This window comes from Anolis sagrei, chromosome 2 (assembly GCF_037176765.1).
Source record: "Anolis sagrei isolate rAnoSag1 chromosome 2, rAnoSag1.mat, whole genome shotgun sequence".
Taxonomy (NCBI): domain Eukaryota; kingdom Metazoa; phylum Chordata; class Lepidosauria; order Squamata; family Dactyloidae; genus Anolis; species Anolis sagrei.
The window spans coordinates 214137606-214155496 of NC_090022.1; the positions used below are offsets into that span (position 1 = coordinate 214137606).

At 35.8% G+C, this 17891-nt stretch overlaps 1 protein-coding gene across 1 annotated transcript in view; it reads left to right on the top strand.

The window, feature by feature from the left end:
* Positions 1 to 17647, top strand: part of ZDHHC21 (zinc finger DHHC-type palmitoyltransferase 21) — a 45820-nt gene extending 28173 nt beyond the window's left edge. The window contains exons 8-9 of the mRNA XM_060762395.2: positions 15052 to 15095; positions 15574 to 17647. Coding sequence (XP_060618378.2) covers positions 15052 to 15095; positions 15574 to 15706 — 177 coding nt within the window. The 3' untranslated portion in view covers positions 15707 to 17647. The remainder of the gene's footprint in view (positions 1 to 15051; positions 15096 to 15573) is intronic.
* The last annotated feature ends 244 nt before the right edge of the window (positions 17648 to 17891 follow it).

The following is a 17891-nucleotide window of genomic DNA, read 5'->3' on the forward strand; positions in this document are numbered from 1 at the left end:
ACATTACAGTTATCATAGTGGAACAATATGAGCATCCGACCCACTCTCAAATTAAGAAGGAAATATATTATAGTTACGTTTATCACAAAAATATTTTGAAATAAAGCTGTGTTGACAAATGTGATGTAAAAACGTTCAGACTATCTAACTATGTTGATTCATTAAGCCAAATTAAAAAAACACACACAAAAAAACCAACCCTGTTGGTTTTTGTTAACTGCTATCGACGTATACCAACTTTATTATCTGGCTAATACCAAGCCTGGTATAAGAAGACCATATCTTAAGAAACACCATCTTTCATATAATAATTTGACTCTTTGATCAACTAACTTTTATTTACATTGTCGTATTCATATCTTACCTTTCTATTCCCCTGCTAGATAGACAAAACAAACAAACAAAGGTTTTAGGCCTGAAAAACCATATTGAATGCAAAGGAACAGAGTCATGATTCAAGTTGTCATGTGGCTGTCTTCTGAATTTTTCTGACTCAGCCTGAGAAGTTGGAGGAGACTTAAGTTGGAGGAAACTTAACTGAATTGCGTCGAGTTCTTTTATCTCTTCAATGGAGATCTTGTCAAGGAGCCAATCCAAAGAGCTGGGAGGAAAGGGAGGAAAAGGCAGCGACCTTAGTAATACCTACTGCAAAGCAAACACACTTAATACCTGATTACTTTCTCTCATCTCTCTTTATCTCACAATAAAAAGGACTGAAAAAGGTATAGCTTTCCTATTAAGACAGAACAACAATAAGTCTGTATTGTCAAAGGCTTTTATGGCTGGAATCACTGGGGTGTTGAATGGCTTCCGGGCTGTATGGCTGTGTTCTAGTAGCATTTTCTCCTGAAGTTTCACCTGCATCCATGGCTGACATCTTCAGGGGTTCTCTGGATATGCAGAGTGCTTCTAAGCCCATGGTTTAGAAATGGGGTTGCCAACTGTGAAAGGCCATGGGGCCACATTAGCCCCCTAGGAAATCTTGGTGAGTTGAATTTCCTCCCACTAAATAAAAAAGGAAATATTAAACATTATTTTTTAAAAATAGGCACAAATATCTCTAGGAAATGTTGGGCATTTTCTCCATATTTTGGGTTTCAAAACTGAGCCGTCAAAATGTGGTGGAAACGATTGCAATGAACCCTAGTGAACCTGTTTGAAGCATTTGGAGGCAAAAATATTTTTGAGAAATTTTACAAAATTTGCCTTTGACACCTGGGGACATGCCCCCCACACCCTCTAGGATACATTTGAAGGCATTCTGGAGCAATCTTCCCCCCAACTGTTTCGACCCCTTGGAGTACCTGTCGGTCACAAAAACAGTTCTGGGGGGGGGGATTCACTTGCAGCTCTTGAGTTGTATATTGCTCACCCCTGTTGTAAAAGGTTCTCTCAGTCTTTTTGCTTGTCATCAGAGTGTTGGAAAGACATTATGCTCTTAAAAATTAAAAATCATTTTAAAAATGCTAATTCATATGTTTACAGAACAAACAAACCAGAATCAGAAGCCAACAAAATAAGCAAAATGTAATCAACACAGTTATGAAAACCAAGGAGGGATTGCTTATTACAATAGCAAGACATTTCTTATACATTTTAATAATGGCTTTCTTGATACTATGTCCTCATATACATCCAATAAAACATATAGTTGTATTACTCTGTTCCAGCATATAAACTCAGTTAAAATCAAAATGATAGTACTCTACCCTTTTTTCTCTTAATTGGTTCATGAACATAACCATGGACATCAGGTCCTATACTTACATTAAGAAATCATGCATTTAAAATTGATGTAGTTTTACAGTAAAACTTGTCATTTCTATATTTTCTGTTAACATTGCTTTTGAAAGATAATACTATTATTGGATTCAGGGTTAATATGCGTCTAAATTAAAATTCAGAAATACTAACTGAATTGGCTCATGTTTTACTGCTTTTCAAAACTTTTCACTCTTTACCATCTAGACGGGAACTCCAGATTTTATTAGAGAAAAAGCACCTTGTTTGCTGCTATAATTACTAATTTCAATCTGATGACAGAATTGCATTTTTTTCAGAAGAACCCTAATTTTCACTATTCAAAAACGCATACTACATGGAAGCAGTGTTTGGGTTTAATGCACCATTTATAAAACAATTTAGCAAATCTTTCAAACCAAGAATACAGTCTCCTGCTCTGAATGTGATTCTGGCGATATTCCAGGAGGACCAGTGACTGCCTGTTTCTTTCCTTTGCTTTTTTTGTTGTCAAAATCCCTTGACCTGCATGTGCCAAATCACATGCTGAGGGTACAAGCTGGAACATCCTCCGACTGTCATCTCAGAGTAGTGAGAAACTTGAAATGGGGTCCAGTTGCTTCTGATTTTAAGCAATGATGACTTAAGGATTGTTAATAAAAATATGTATTTCCTAGTAGGATAACTTTCATGACAATTCTTAGTCTAAGCTCATTGGAATGTATTTCCAGTCACCAGTCTTTTCAGAATTATATTTTGAAAGAATATGTCACTGAGACTCTGTTTACTTTATGCATTCTAGCACCATGAACTATTTATTTATTTTATTTATTTACTCTATTTATACCCTGCCTTTCTCTACTCTGAAGGGGACTCAAAGCAGCTTACATAGAGGCAATTATTCAATGCCTTAAAACACATAGAATTCCAAAAAAATAAAATTAAAATAGATTAAAATTAAAACATATTAAACATTTAAAATCATTCAATTCCATATCCAAAGTACGACATCTATAGTCGTAGTCTATCTGAGTGATATGTGGTGATGTGCATCTAGATTTTTAATTATGTAATCTTTTATATAAATTATACAATATGTTTTCCCGTGTTAAAATGAATAAAGCATGTGATGTGCATTATCGTTTCATTCACTGTGATTTTGAATATTGAAATTGCTTCTTAACAGCCTTTGTATGGCTCTTTATTTGGTTGGCCACTTGTCTGGAGCATTTGACCATTTCTCCCTCAGTACAAATGGAAAATCCAGCTTTCCAGTGGCTGCTGGAAGGTAACAGGATAATCACTTAAGCAGTGATCCTCTGATGTCATTGTGGGAGTCCAGTAAAAGCGGATTATCTGTGACCCAGATAAAATAATTAGAAATTACTTGGACACTTACAAATAACTGATCTACTAATCTCATTTCCAAAGTTAAAAAAGGTCTGTCTCTCAACATAACACTACCAGATGTTTTAGCTGAACTGCATCCTTTGAAGAGACTAATCTGAAGCCTAATTTTAAGGATTACCTTTGATTGTTTTTTATCTAAAAATTTAAACAGGATACATTTTCATTTTTCCATATGTTCTTGCAAATGATTAACAAGTTAAAAGATTTTTCAATTTTGTAATCTCAATTCCCAACATATAATTCAGCGGAAAACACAAACATAAAAACAACATTATGCAACGCGTTTCGCTTTTTGTACTGTTTACAATGTAATTTGTGCTGCTCCATCTGCTGAAATATTTCCTGAAACAGTGTCATCATTTTGCTTAATAGGTGTTCAAATGAGTGCATTGACATTAGTAATTTGATTAATGCTACCGGGGTTCCCTGTTAATTATATTTTAAAGCAGCATGCGAACAGCTGAGTGAGTTGATAATGAAACTTTTTTTTTGTTTTAGACTAATAAACAAGTGAGAATGGGGAAACATCTTTATTTATTTGTTTTATTTATATGCTGCCTTTCTCCCCAGGTGGGACCCAAGGCAGCTCACAAAATTTATAATATATGTAAAGGTAAAGGTTTCCCCTGACATTAAGTCAAGTCGTGTCCGACTCTGGGGGTTGGTGCTCATCTCAATTTCTAAGCCGAAGAGCCATTGCTGTCCTAAGACACCTCCAAGATTATGTGGTTGGCATGACTTCATGGAGTGCCGTTACCTTCCTGCCAATGGATATCAATTGATCTATTTACATTTGCATTTTTTTGAACTGCTAGATTGGCAGAAGCTGGGGCTAACAGCGGGAGCTCCCCTTGCTCCCCAGATTCGAACCACCGACCTTTCAGTTAGCAAGTTCAGCAGCTCAGAGGTTTAACCTGCTCCACCACTGGGAGCTCCTTATTATATATCCTTTATTATATTATAAATAATATTATCACATCTTTTATAATATAGTCAGTAAATATTAGGAGATACATAGTCCCAGTTATATGTCTTCAGAAGGAGGTTGTTGAAATAAGACTTTTTCAAACCCTTCTGTTCCTTCCAAGTCGTTGCGTTGCTGGATAATTTATATATTCGTTCATTATTTTATTCACTTGTGTTACTCCTTTCCCCCAGTACTGAAACAGTATTAACATCATCACATATTAAAAACATCATCAGTTCTTTCTTGTGTTTGATGACCACTTTGTAAAGTTGGAGTGTGAACTTACACTTTCTCTGAGCAGGCTGAGAAATGATTTTGTTGCCTACTTATTTTTTATGATAGTGAAATTGATTAAAATAGATGATTTCCTTATCAACTTCTCAAAATGCAGTTAACTTGATGGAGATAAAAGAATCATTTATTTATTTACTCATTCGTTCATTTATTTATTCTCCCGCCATAGGGACTCAAGGTGGCTATCATGCAGATGATAATCTCTTTTATCAATCTCTTGAAGAAATGGAAGTTAGATTAAATGCCATATTAACTATTCCAGGACATTGGATATTTTTGTTCTGTGTTGCTTACTTTACTCACATGGGTTTAGTGGTAAATGGGGAAGCCTTTGCACACAGGAGCTCATCTCAATGTCCACAGAGCATATCTATACTGCAAGTGATCTACTTACAGAGGTTGAGGAGTTATGTTGACTCCTTGCAGGTCTCTGGAAATATGAATCCTATATCTCTTACACTAGGTTTGTGCAGTAATTACAGAATTCTGCGCAGACTATAATTATAATACAGGGTTAGTCAAAATGCATAGGCCAAACATACATACAATTGTATGTATGTTTGGCCTATGCATTTTGACTAACCCTGTACAATTGCAGCACGAGTGCCTTCAGCTGAATCTGTGAGGGCTAAAAAGTTCTGTGCTCTAAATGAGTCCTTTTTCCAACTTCCAAATTCCCAGATTTCCCATTTGTGAGATCCATCCCCAAAACTAGACTCAAGAATGACTCAAGACTGTCATAAACACAGTGGTTTTGCTTCCTCGCCCTGCAAGACCATATGTAGGTCAAAATAATAATAATAATAATAATAATAATAATAATAATAATAATAATAATCTTTATTTATATCCTGCCACCATCTCCCCAGACTGCAGTCAGGAAGTCAGAAGATATTTACTTCTTGGGAGGAGAGCAATGACCAATCTTGATAAAATAGTGAAGAGTAGAAACATCACACTGGCAACAAAGATCCACATAGTTAAAGCAATGTTATTCCCTGTAGTAACCTATGAATGTGAGAGCTGGACCATAAGGAAGGCTGAGCAAAGGAAGATAGACAGACGCTTTTGAACTGTGGTGTTGGAGGAAAATTTTGAGAGTGCCTTGGACCACAAGAAGATCCAACCAGTCCATACTTCAGGAAATAAAGCCAGACTGCTCACTGTAGGGAAAGATATTAGAGGCAAAGATGAAGTACTTTGGCCACCTAATGAGAAGACAGGAAAGCTTAGAGAAGACAATGATGCTTGGGAAAATAGAAGGAAAAAGGAAGAGGGGCCGACCAAGGGCAAGATGGATGGATGGTATCCTTGAAGTGACTGGCTTAACTTTGAAGGAGCTGGGGGTGGTGACAGCCGACAGGGAACTCGGGCTGGTCCATGAGATCACAAATAGTCAGAAGCAACTGAATGAATAAACAACAAACCATCTCCCCAAAGGGACTCGGGGCAACATACAAAAGCACTCCAAAGTGCAACACACATAAAATACGCAGTATAAAAGCATGGAAAACGATGCCCTAAACCCTTCCAAAATATGGCAAAAATAAACTAGAAATAACATGATGTCACTTTTAGTGTGGCCCTTGGGACTGTGGGAATGAAAATAAACAACCCTGGCCCACCTGTAATTTTCCTATCCTTATACAGAGATTGGCTTTAAAATATTGAAAATGTATTATGCATGGCATGTAAATAATTTTAAGGGTGAAATCTCTGAAGAACAGCACCTTTACTTAAAACAAAATTATTTTAAGCTCCTAAAATCATACAGTGCTGATCCCTTGCTCTGTTAAATATATTATTTTTAAATAACAACAGTTCACAACCTGCTATTATGTAAAATGCTTTTCCTGTCAACAAATAAGTATCTTATTATAATTAAGCAAACTATTTTAATATGATTTAATCAGATAATCTATTAAATACTGTCTTGATTAATTTAATAATTAGGGCTTTACTTGTTTTTTCAAACATATTAGAAATGTAATCAAAGACAGTATTAATCCTGATAATTAAGTTTTAGCAGAGGAACAATCAGGATCAGAGTAAGATGTCAGTGTTTCTTCTAAGACAATCCTTGTCTGCACCTGCATATATTAAAATAGACAATAATCATGCTATGTAAATTTGTGTCTATGAGTCTGATACCAAGTTTGACATTTTTATTCACCATTTAGGAATTAAACTCGCTTTTCCGACCTTTCTTTGAAATTAGCTAGTTTGTTACTTTCCTATTAAAATAACTTTTCTACTGTCAGAAAAAAAGTTTACAGGAAATAAAATGTATAGTAACATTTCTATTTGAATCCTAATCTCTACGTTTTATTGAATTCTTTAATTTCTCACTAGGCTAGTTGAAACTGTTTACAACTTCCAAAGTGGAAGTGTTTCAAAGTCTATATTTAAAATGTGTTCTTGGAGAAATTGAAATGGAGCCTATTTAAGCAATGCACAGCCATTTCACATGTCAAGGAAGTTCAAAAACGTATTTGTATTTATTGTTTCTGTATGACATATGACCAGTGTTGTCAACACAGTCTAGAGTTCCTTGTATATATGGAAACTATGACACACATGTCTCAGGAGAGTAAGGACTTTTAGTGTTAGAATAGCACTAAAATAGTATGTATACTTGTTACTCTCTGCATAGTCTAATTGTAGCTCAATGTTGTTTAAATGTATATGAATAATAATAATAATAATAATAATAATAATAATAATAATAATAGCGCTAGAATAGTGTTGAGTTTTCCACAAAGGCCACTACAATGAAAATTGAGATGGTCTCCATCTTCCAATGCAGACACAAAAGATCTAAATTATGTGAAGTAATAGTTCTACTCTATTCAATTCTGGAAAGACCATATTCACATTATTATTAGTGCAACATCTTAAGAAGGCTAACAGACAGAAGCACACTGAGAAAAAAATGGCTAGCATGGTGTGAAGTCCGGAAATCAGATCCTATGTGGAAATATTGAAAGATGTGTAAGTTTAAGTTGGTGAAAAAGATGAAGGATGGACTTGATAATAACCTTTGAACACATGAATTACAGAGACTGGAGCAAATGACCAATCTTGATAAAATAGTGAAGAGTAGAGACATCACACTGGCAACAAAGATCCACATAGTTAAAGCAATGGTATTCCCTGTAGTAACCTATGAATGTGAGAGCTGGACCATAAGGAAGGCTGAGCGAAGGAAGATAGACAGATGCTTTTAAACTGTGGTGTTTTCAAGCCAAGAGAACACTTTGTAGACATTCATCATTTTGCAACACAGTAATTTAGTTTTACTGCTAACCCGGAAGTTAAACTAACCCCTGATAAGACATACAGACACATGCATAACGTATAATAACAAAATGTATAGGAACACAATATATATTATGAAAGCCTTTCATTTATGTATTTTTAAATGTATGATTTATTGCTTATTTCCCATAGACTCAGAGGTTTATCATTATATTCACGCAACACACCTATGTGCTGCAGCCAACACAAACAAATTGCGACACACAGTTTGGAAAGCTCTTTTTAAAAAAGATGGAAGTAGAATCAGTGAAAGCCAGTTCTTGGCTAAATAATAGAAGGAACCTCTTCATGTTAAGCTGTGTTTAGATTGTTAGGATTCTGATATCTCTTACTAAATATACTTAAGTAGAGACTAGAAGGCCATATTTTAGGATTAATGTACTTATTTTATGCAGTATCAAAGCTCTTACTCCAAGGATCATTCCAACAGTATGGTTCAATGTATGTACGAAATGATTTTCAGAAACAGTACTACTTTTACAAATATCGATTGACACAAATATTTGTATCCCCAAATCAAAAGAATGAAACAATAGTGAAAGAAGAATTTGCAGGCATATACCCAGGAAAATTGGTTTGCAGTACAGTTGAAACAATGATTTTGGTTGTAGTGTGAACAACTGATATTCTAAAAATGATCAAAACCATAGTTGCATTAATAAATATGTGTATTATTGCTTTCTTAATTAATAAGAAACACACATATTTCTTATTAATTCAACTAAGTTTGTTGTAGGTTTTTTCGGGCTGTATGGCCATGGTCTAGAGGCATTCTCTCCTGATGTTTCATCTACACTTTGGCAAGCATCCTCAGATGTAGTGAGGTCTGCTGGAACTAGTTCTAACAGACCTCACTACCTCTGAGGATGCTTGCCAAAGTGCAGGCGAAACGTCAGGAGAGAATGCCTCTAGACCATGGTCATACAGCCCGAAAAAACCTACAACAAACCAGTGATTCCAGCCATGAAAGCCTTTGACAATTCAACTAAGGTTTGAAGGAAATGTTCAACCTGTGTAAATGAAACAAAAATTGTTTAAAGAATGCATTTTGATCAGTTTTGATTCAAACAAAAGTAAAGCTTAAAATTAAAATGTCAATTTTAATTTTAAAAGGTTTTTTCAACTTTGAAATTTGTATTTTTAAATAAAACTGTAACAAAAAGAAATGCGGGGACATGAGAGAAGACTTCCACAAGGATGATAAAGCATCAAAACATCCGGGCGTCCGCTGGACAACGTCCCTGCAGATGGCCAGTTCTCTCACATCTGAAGCGACTTGCAGTTTCTCAAGTCGCTCCTGACACACACACACACACACACACACAAACCAAAAACAAATAACTATTTTTCTGAATAAATGTATCTGCATGCCGTGGATTCATCAAATTTTAATTCTTCTAGGATTTTTCTTGAAAACTATTTTATGCTTCTTGATCTTTACAATTTCCAATTGCTGAAAACATTTCTTGACCTCATTTGTCCATGACTGAATGCAGTTTCTAGATAGAATTTGTATTGTAGTATTACTGCATAGACTTAAATCATAAGTGGGAATTGTGCAGCCTTGAAGTCTTGCTGAACTGGAAAGATCTGAAGCCTTAGCAAGTCTAGCCAACACCGAGGAATGCTGGGGATTTAGGTCCAAAGACCTAAATCCAATAACACTACGTAACAACTTTGAAAAACTAAAATTGTTCCTGGTTTGAAAGTGTTATTTCCTGTTTAATTGTGCGGTACTTACTTTGAAAGTACTGTAGTTGTTATACTCCAGAAGTTGCATTTTTGTGACTGCCAAAAAACGATGCTGAATTGGTTGAGACTCTATGAGATATTCATTGAAAAACTATATCAAAATGTGTTGCAGGATATCCCGCAAAAACAAAGTTTTTGCAGTTTAATAAACCAGTTCCATGATTTTTAAATGATAGAACCAATTAGGAAATGACATTTATAACCCAGGAACCAAAATTGTGTTACATAGTGTAATCAGTCTCAACTAAAATTTAAGGAGAATCAACATTAAAGTAAATTCCATTGATGATGATTATGATGATAAATTTTATTTGTCTTTTGTGCTATCTCCCCGGGGGGACTCAGGGCAGATTCCAACATACAAAAAGGCAAACATTCAATGCCTCAGTAAAACAAACCATACCAACATAATAATCCCAAATAAACCCGCATATGAAAACATTGCTTCAGTGGGTTGCTCTAGTTGGCACTAACAACTGGATTTAGGTCTTAATGTGGAACATTGAGACCTTTTAGTAGCATAACATAAAATGGCATGGGATGTTTTCGTGTATTGTTTTGCTGTGTCATGAAGCTCTATCAGTATTTACATATTATTATCATCCAGTGTGACCCCCTTTTAATCTTCCTTTTTGACATCTAGTTATTCCCGGTCTGTCATTTCAGCCATTATTATTTTTTCTGTTATGAAACCTTTCTTATTCATCCTTGTTTAATTTTGTAGCGCATTTTGTATGTGAAACTTTCTTATTATCCTAGTTCACTTTGACATAGTCTGTCCTGTAAAGTGTTTGCAGTACCACCCATTCTGTCGTGTACATCTTCCAATGTTTTTTCAACTAATTTATTGAAATGATTAATTAAAATAAGTAATAACAATAGGCCAGTACTGTTAACAGATTGGTCTTATCATTCTTGCAGTTTATTTATTACCATTCATAGAGAACAGCTGCCCAGCCAACTGTGTATCCATCCCAGTGTCAAATATTTTGGGGGATCAATCAAAAGAGTTACTAATGCTGCTGTTATCAACTGCACATCACCAGAAGCACAGAGGCAAACTTCCTTAGTAAAGTCTTCCATCCTCAAATATTCCAAGTACAGCTAGACAGGATGGATATTCTTCTTTCATTACTGACTCTGCTATTTTTATTACTTACTGAAGATGCTTTTCAGCCATGCCACCTCAAGCTGTGATCTCCTCAGATGTACTGAGTTAAGCAGGGTCATTCTGGGTCAGTATTTAGATACTTGGCTACTAGAGAAAGCTTATACACTGCAGGAAATATTGATAGTTGAGAAAGCAAAACATTTCTTCTGAGCTGGTTTTGAATCAATCAATACTGTTTTAAGTGCTGCTATTCTGTTGGATAATTGAGATGTGATATATATGTCCAGTATAGATTTCCCCCATCTGTGTGCTTTGACAAGAACAATAGAGCCAAGCATCTAGGGCTAGGCCCTACCATTGATCTCAAGAACTACATTTTCTCTCTATTTACTCTAATTGTGTTAATAAATGTTACTTCTTTATTTACACTAATTGTGTTAATACATTTTCCTTCCTAGCATTAAAGATGTTTATGTCATACTGTTTTTATATACTAGATGATCCTGTTCCTGTCAAATTGCTCTGTTTCCATGTTATCTCCTGTACAAGTTATATTTCTATTCACCTTATCGAACTACTTACCTTTTAAATCACTTCGTATGTTGGCCTCTTTCCCCCCTCCAAAATTTTGGGTTGCTGTTGCTTGATGTTTGTTTATTACTGTTATGCTGTTTTGTGTCTTGCTATTGTTTTGCTTTTAATTGTATGTTGCCGGGCTTGGCCCCATGGAAGCTGCCCCGAGTCCCCTTGGGGAGATGGAGGCAGGGTAAAAAAATAAAGTTCTTCTTCTACTACTACTAGATGGCACACAATGGTAAAATTAATTTCCCAGGGAATCAAACATAATTGGCATGAGCAAACAACACTTTATATGTGGCTTTGAGACTTTCTTAACCTCCATGGTTGCTGCATTCTTTGTCATTCAATCTGATGTCATATACTATATTAACTGATCCTGTTAATTTACTCTGTTTCCATGATATTTCCTATGCCGTTATACATTGTTACCCATCTTACTAAACTACTTATCCTTTAACTAGTTCATGTAGTGGTTTTCCTCCCCCCTTCCAAAATTAGTCTGCTGTTATTGTTGTTGCTAGCTATTATTGTTATGTTGTTTTACGCTGTTTTATGCTGTCTTAATTGTTTTGCTTTGTTTTTAATTGTATTCTGCCTTTGGCTTAGGCCCCATGTAAGCCGCCCCGAGTCCCTTTGGGGAGATGGAGGCAGGGTAGAAAAATAAAGTTGTTGTTGTTGTTGTTGTTGTTGTTATTGTTCTTCTTCTTCTTCTTCTTCTTCTTCTTCTTCTTCTTCTTCTTCTTCTTCTTTTTTATACCATGCTTGTTCTGCAGAATCTTCTAGCTGTCAAAAATAGCTTTTTGAAGTGAAAAGCTAATAGAGTTTTGGACATGTATCTGGTATCTATGTTTGGCAACTTAGGATTCTGGTTTTCTTTCCTATGGTTATTAGGGTTTTGTTAATAATTATTGGAATTTTTTGTCTATCTAGTTATGCGTGTATAGGTTTGTATGAAAAAGATAGAGATCTTGGAAAAGTTACTTTTGTCTACATTGTCTATTGTAGATATTGGATTCTGATTGTTGCAGTCCAAAAGTGTAATTCCATCTAATATGTGCACAAAATATAACTGCATTATATGTGTAGGTGACAACTGTGTGTATGCATATATGTGCGTATACAAATATTCTATTTAGTTCAACTATGAAACTGGTCATTTTTCTGCAATCATGATGTATTTTAGAATCATAGAGTTGGAATAGACCCCGTGAACCATCCAGTCCAACCCTTTTCCAAGAAGCAGGAAAATTCAAAGCACCCCCGACAAATGGCTATCCAGCCTCTGTTTAAAAACCTCCAAAGAAGGAGCCTTTAATATAAAACCTCTCTCTCACACACACATGCACATATATGTGGCACTTGTTTCAAAAAGGTATCAAATCCATCTAACAGGAATAAAAAACAGGCTTAGAATAGACATTCTTTTTCTATAAAATGCAGTTTTTCATGCCCTTTAGCAAAGTCATTTGATAAATTTTGATAGTTTTGATCTGTATGTAATATTCTACTTCTATCCAATAATGTGCTTCCACCTATAACTCATTTTCTTTCTTTTCTTTTCTTTTTGGATTTGGTTCCTTTTGGAAACAAACTCCACCTATATACACACAGTGCACCTTTGGTATTCACTGAAGTTTGGCTCCTGGACCTTTCTGAATAGCAAAATCCATGAATGCTCAAGTCCCATTGTATACAATGGCGTAGCTAATTGGTGTCCCTTATAATGAAATGGAAAAATCAAAGTTTTCTTTTAGGATTAAAAGAAATTGAGAAGCCATGGATGGTAGAATCTGTCGGTACGAGGGACCGACTGTGCATGCATACTTTGTGAATATATATCAAAGCATGCATGGCTGTATAATATTTCAAGACATAACACACACACACCCATCCTCCCCACACACAATGCTGGAAAATGCCTAGATTCAGGGTATTTTCAATTTTGTTGGTTGCCACCATTCTTGAAATACAGAAATATAAAGAAAATATCCTAATGTTTGTCCTGCGAGGAATCAGGCCACAAAATCATGGGAATTGTATGGTTTATGAAAAATTTCAATGAGTCTACTATAGACAGAAATAACAAGAAATGATTCCCCTTATATCAGGGATGCGAAGGATGTAGCCCACTGTTGTTGGTATATAAGGTTGGAGGTATTAGGAACAAAATGTATCCCTTTTACTTTTAAATCCCTTGCTTGACTTTCTGCAGTAGTAGGACAATAATGAGACTGCCACATTTATTTCACCATTATAAGTCTTCTTGCTGAGAAACAGATTTCTCTTAATTTATTTTTCACATTGTAAGGTAAATTAGTTCACTTCCGATTTAAAGTTGATTTCAGATTCTTCCATATGTTTGGCAAGAGAACTTGTGTCTATGAGTCATCTGCCAGCACTTTCCCAGTATTTAGCCTTCAAAGAGCAGTGGTTCCTTTCTTCTCATTCCATTAGTCTAGTATAGGGTTCAATTGAGCTTGTTGCGTTGCTGCATTGAATGTCAAATGGGTGTTTTGTGGCCTCATTTCACATTAAAGTAAAATACAAAGACATTACTAAAATCATGGTTAAGGTTGATAATTCCAAATATTTTAAAATCCCAAGACTCTGAAATAATAGATAGATAATAGTAAATTATGTGTTTAATTTTTAAAAAAATTAAGAGTCTGATTTAACTATGAAAATGAATTGACATTGAAATGAATGGGGAAGTGAGTTACGTTTGACATCATTCCTGATTTCCATGTGGCTATTCTTAAGAATGACTAGGATAATTATAGCCATTATAGTAGAATTATAGCCATTTGACACCACTTTAACTGCCATGGCTGAATGCTGTGGAGTCATAGGAGCCCCCCCCCCCCCCCGTAGCGCAATGGGTTAAACCCTAGTGCTGGCAGGACTGCTGACCGACAGATTGGTGGTTCAAATCCGGAGAGCGGGGCAAGCTCCCGTTTCAGCTCTAGCTTCCCATGCGGGAACATGAGAGAAGCCTCCCACAGAATGGTAAAACATGAAACATCTTTGCACCCACTGGGCAGTGTCCTTGCAGACGACCAATTCTCTCACACCAGAAGTGACTTGCAGTTTTTCAAGTCACTCCTGACACACACACACAAAAATGGAGTTGTGGTTTTATAAGGTCTTTAGCCTTCTCAGCCAGAGAATATTGGTGCCTCATCAACCAAACGAATCCGGGGATTCCATAGTACAGTTAAACTGGTGTCAAACCGGTATAATTCTACAGTGTAGATGGGAGATAGGTCTTGATCCAGCCAGTATAATTTTTTTCAGTTTTGGTCAAAATATTTTTGTTTGTTTGTTGTTGTTTTGCAGTGTTCTGAAATTCTTCATTTTTTCCAGGAAATTATGTTACAGTATTGTTATTTTCTTCATAAACTGAATCTGTATATTCTGCCCTTGAGGTTCAGGGAATGCAATACAATAATTGCTAGGCATAAATGAAAATTGTATATTTGTAAATATTGATACCATTTTACCAAATATGTTGTAGAAGTATATTTTGTTCACAATATAAACAGCCCTGTATACAGATACTTTTTTAAAAATTTGATCAGTTGAGCAGGTAAGCCCTGGTGGAATCGATGAGTGCTTTCCTCTTTTCTGCTGGATAATAGGTTGCAGTAAAATGTTTTAAAACGCCTTTAGGGGAATTACTGTCCTTATAGAATATTCTTCTGTTACAATTGGCTCTATATCATAGTCATGTTTGTTCAATATCTTCAATATAATAAGGGCTTTTACTCATTTGTATCAATTTTATGTAAATTCCTCTTCATACATACTTTCACTGGAAAAATAACTTTGCATCTGCCTCATGGTTGGGAACATTTAGCAATTTCTGTTTTCTTTGTAACAGGACACTACAAGTATAGAAAAACTGGCAAACTGTTGTGAAGAAACGTAAGTATTGTTGTTTGGGTTTACTAATAGCTTTATGGGGAGTTGTGGAGTTAAAGGCTAAAGTATGAGAAAGACACTGAAAGTGTTCATGAAGCTTTGCATGCCTTATTGTACAATGAGCCGACTTCTCTTTCATGCAAAATAATTTCAGATTATTCTTTCCTGTCTAAACCCATCAAGCTAGGTTTTCAAAGGGTAGACAAGAAAGATTTTTTGTCTTGTTTTGTTGGCAAACACTGTGTTGACCGTGAGGCTCGTCTTATTTTTAAGACTTCCTTTGGTGGATACAGATGCAGTTTGTGCTTCTTGCGGTTCAGTCTCAGCTGCAAGCCATGGTGAAAGGAAAGCTATGCTTGTGGTGGCTGGGACGCAATTCATCAGAGTCAAGTAATGGATCCCCAGCCAATCTGTATTGTTCTAGTTGACTGAAGTGCACCATGGGAGTGCTGTCTTTCACTAATAATGCTGTCGTCTGTAGATCGAGACCCCGAAAGCCGTGGCAGCAGACCTTCTCAGAAGTTTTTGGCACTCGCTGGAAGATCCTGTGGTTTATTCCTTTCAGGCAAAGGCGACCACTGCGAGTTCCCTACCACTTTGCCAATCACGTCTAAACAGATGGATGGTGGGCACAGATGGGTCCTCCATGCTGGAAGTGCGTTGCAGGTTTTGTGATAATAGAACTATGACAGTCCTCAAGTCAATTAAAATCTACCCACCAATCTTAAACATCACAATGTGCCCCAGGCTTTATTTTAATAATAATGATCTTGATTCTGTTTTGGGATTAATGCACATTTCTCTGTTTACTTTTAAAGTGTACTTACTTTCACATTAGCTTTCTAGAGGAATTACTTTGATATGTGAGGTTAATAACAAACACAGTGATTGATGTACAAACATTACAGTTTTTTTGTCTTGATACTGGATAATACGATGATATGTTTTGATAGAAACTGTCATTTGCTCAGATCAATGGGCTTGAAAAGTGTCCTGCCTGGCTTGAATTTTTTTATTTATTTTTAAATCAACAGTACTCACTGGATTATGTGGAGAGCCCCCTTTTCTTGCTAATTTGGTGTAAATCCCCATTGCCTTCTTTTTGTCATTTATGATGCATGGTAATGATTGAGCTGCTCATCTAAAGGCAAAAGTGGGATTTTAATGGGTTTTTTTTAAAACAACGGTTTTGTATCTAATGCATCCAGTTATAAAATTGTGTTCTTACTGTCTTTGTAATTAAAACAAAAATGAAAACCCTGCTGTTACTGTAAAAGAAGAAATTGTATTATCAAAAGTTCCTTCTTTCTCCTTGCAAATGCAATAATTAGTACTAGGTGGTAAATGTGTATTAGAAACACATACTGGGGCAAACTTAGGCAATGATCCAGCCAAAGTTAAGCACTTCATTTTACTGATATACTTGGACATCTCTTCAAACATTTCTGAAATGGGAACCATGTTAGTCTGTTATGGAAATAATCTGATGGCACCTTAAACATGATGAAATGTATTACAGTGCAAGCTTTCGTGGATTTAAGCTGGCACATGCTAATTTAGGAACATGCCTAATTGAGTTCAGAGGTACTTCGCTTCTGAATATAGATGTATAGGATTGCTAAATGCTTAATTTTTGCAGCATCATGCCTGTTGGTTTTACTAGTTGCTATAATATATCAGGTATAAACATATAAAATATGCTGTTGTTGCTATAATTATACTTCCTGTTTTGTATAGTCACCACTAGAAATATTTAGAATTTAAATTTGAAGTGTTCATAGATTGGTTAATATATAGGGGAGATATTTTTAAAATGCTATTTAAATATGGGTGGTAAAGAGAAATATTGGTTACTGTGCATAAAGTTCTAATTTAATTTGTATTATTACGTTATAAAAAGTGAAATGAAGCATCTATGCCAATATGGCAGGATTTAAGCTGATCTGCAATGGGTAGTATGATATTTACCAAATGTTGGCAAGTTAACTTTCAAAGTGAAGTTTGCTTTCAAAGCATGATGTGATCTATGGCCTAGTTTTGTAAGTAGTTCACACAATCACAGGGTACTAAAAAGATTTTGGTGCATGGACACTGTGGTGTACTCTTAATTGTATTGTTGGCACTGAAGTAGCTATTTGCATTGCTGTGCTGTGCCTTTTGTCTGCTCAGGCCTTGACATAGCCCAGCCTTTCTGAAACTGCTGTTCTCTAGAGGTTGGTCTACAGTTTTGCCATATGTAACCATCATATTTAACCATATAAGGCATGACTGAGGGTGAGTTGCCGTCCTCAACATCAAGACCACAAGAGTGGGGAAGTCTTCCATAATCTCCCCTTTATATATTGTTTAGCTGTTGAGGAAGTTCAGCCTCTACCTTTGCATTCCATCCTTTGGGCCTATTGAGGTTTTGTGTCCATACACATGGAAAACATGTCCTTGGGCCATGAGCCCAGTAGGCATGGGTGGATATTGATTAGTGAACCAAAGCTAGTTACTGTTTATACTCATGTGTAAGTCTAGAAAATTTTGTCAAAAAAATTAACACCCGCCCCCCCCCCCCCAAAAAAAAACTGTTCAGTGTAAGTCCTATCCCTTAACTCTTATCAAAAAGAGAACCACCCCTTTGCTAAGTAGAGGTGGAAGGCAAAAGCTAACTTTAGCTTAGGAAAACCTAAAAGAAGCACCAATACCCTCTACTCCTTTTGCCTTGGTGGGAAATGGCAAAAGAAGTGGCCTTTTACATTTTCCCTCAAAGAATGTCAAAGAGAGTGGAGGGTTCTTCTGGGATGAACTAAGCTC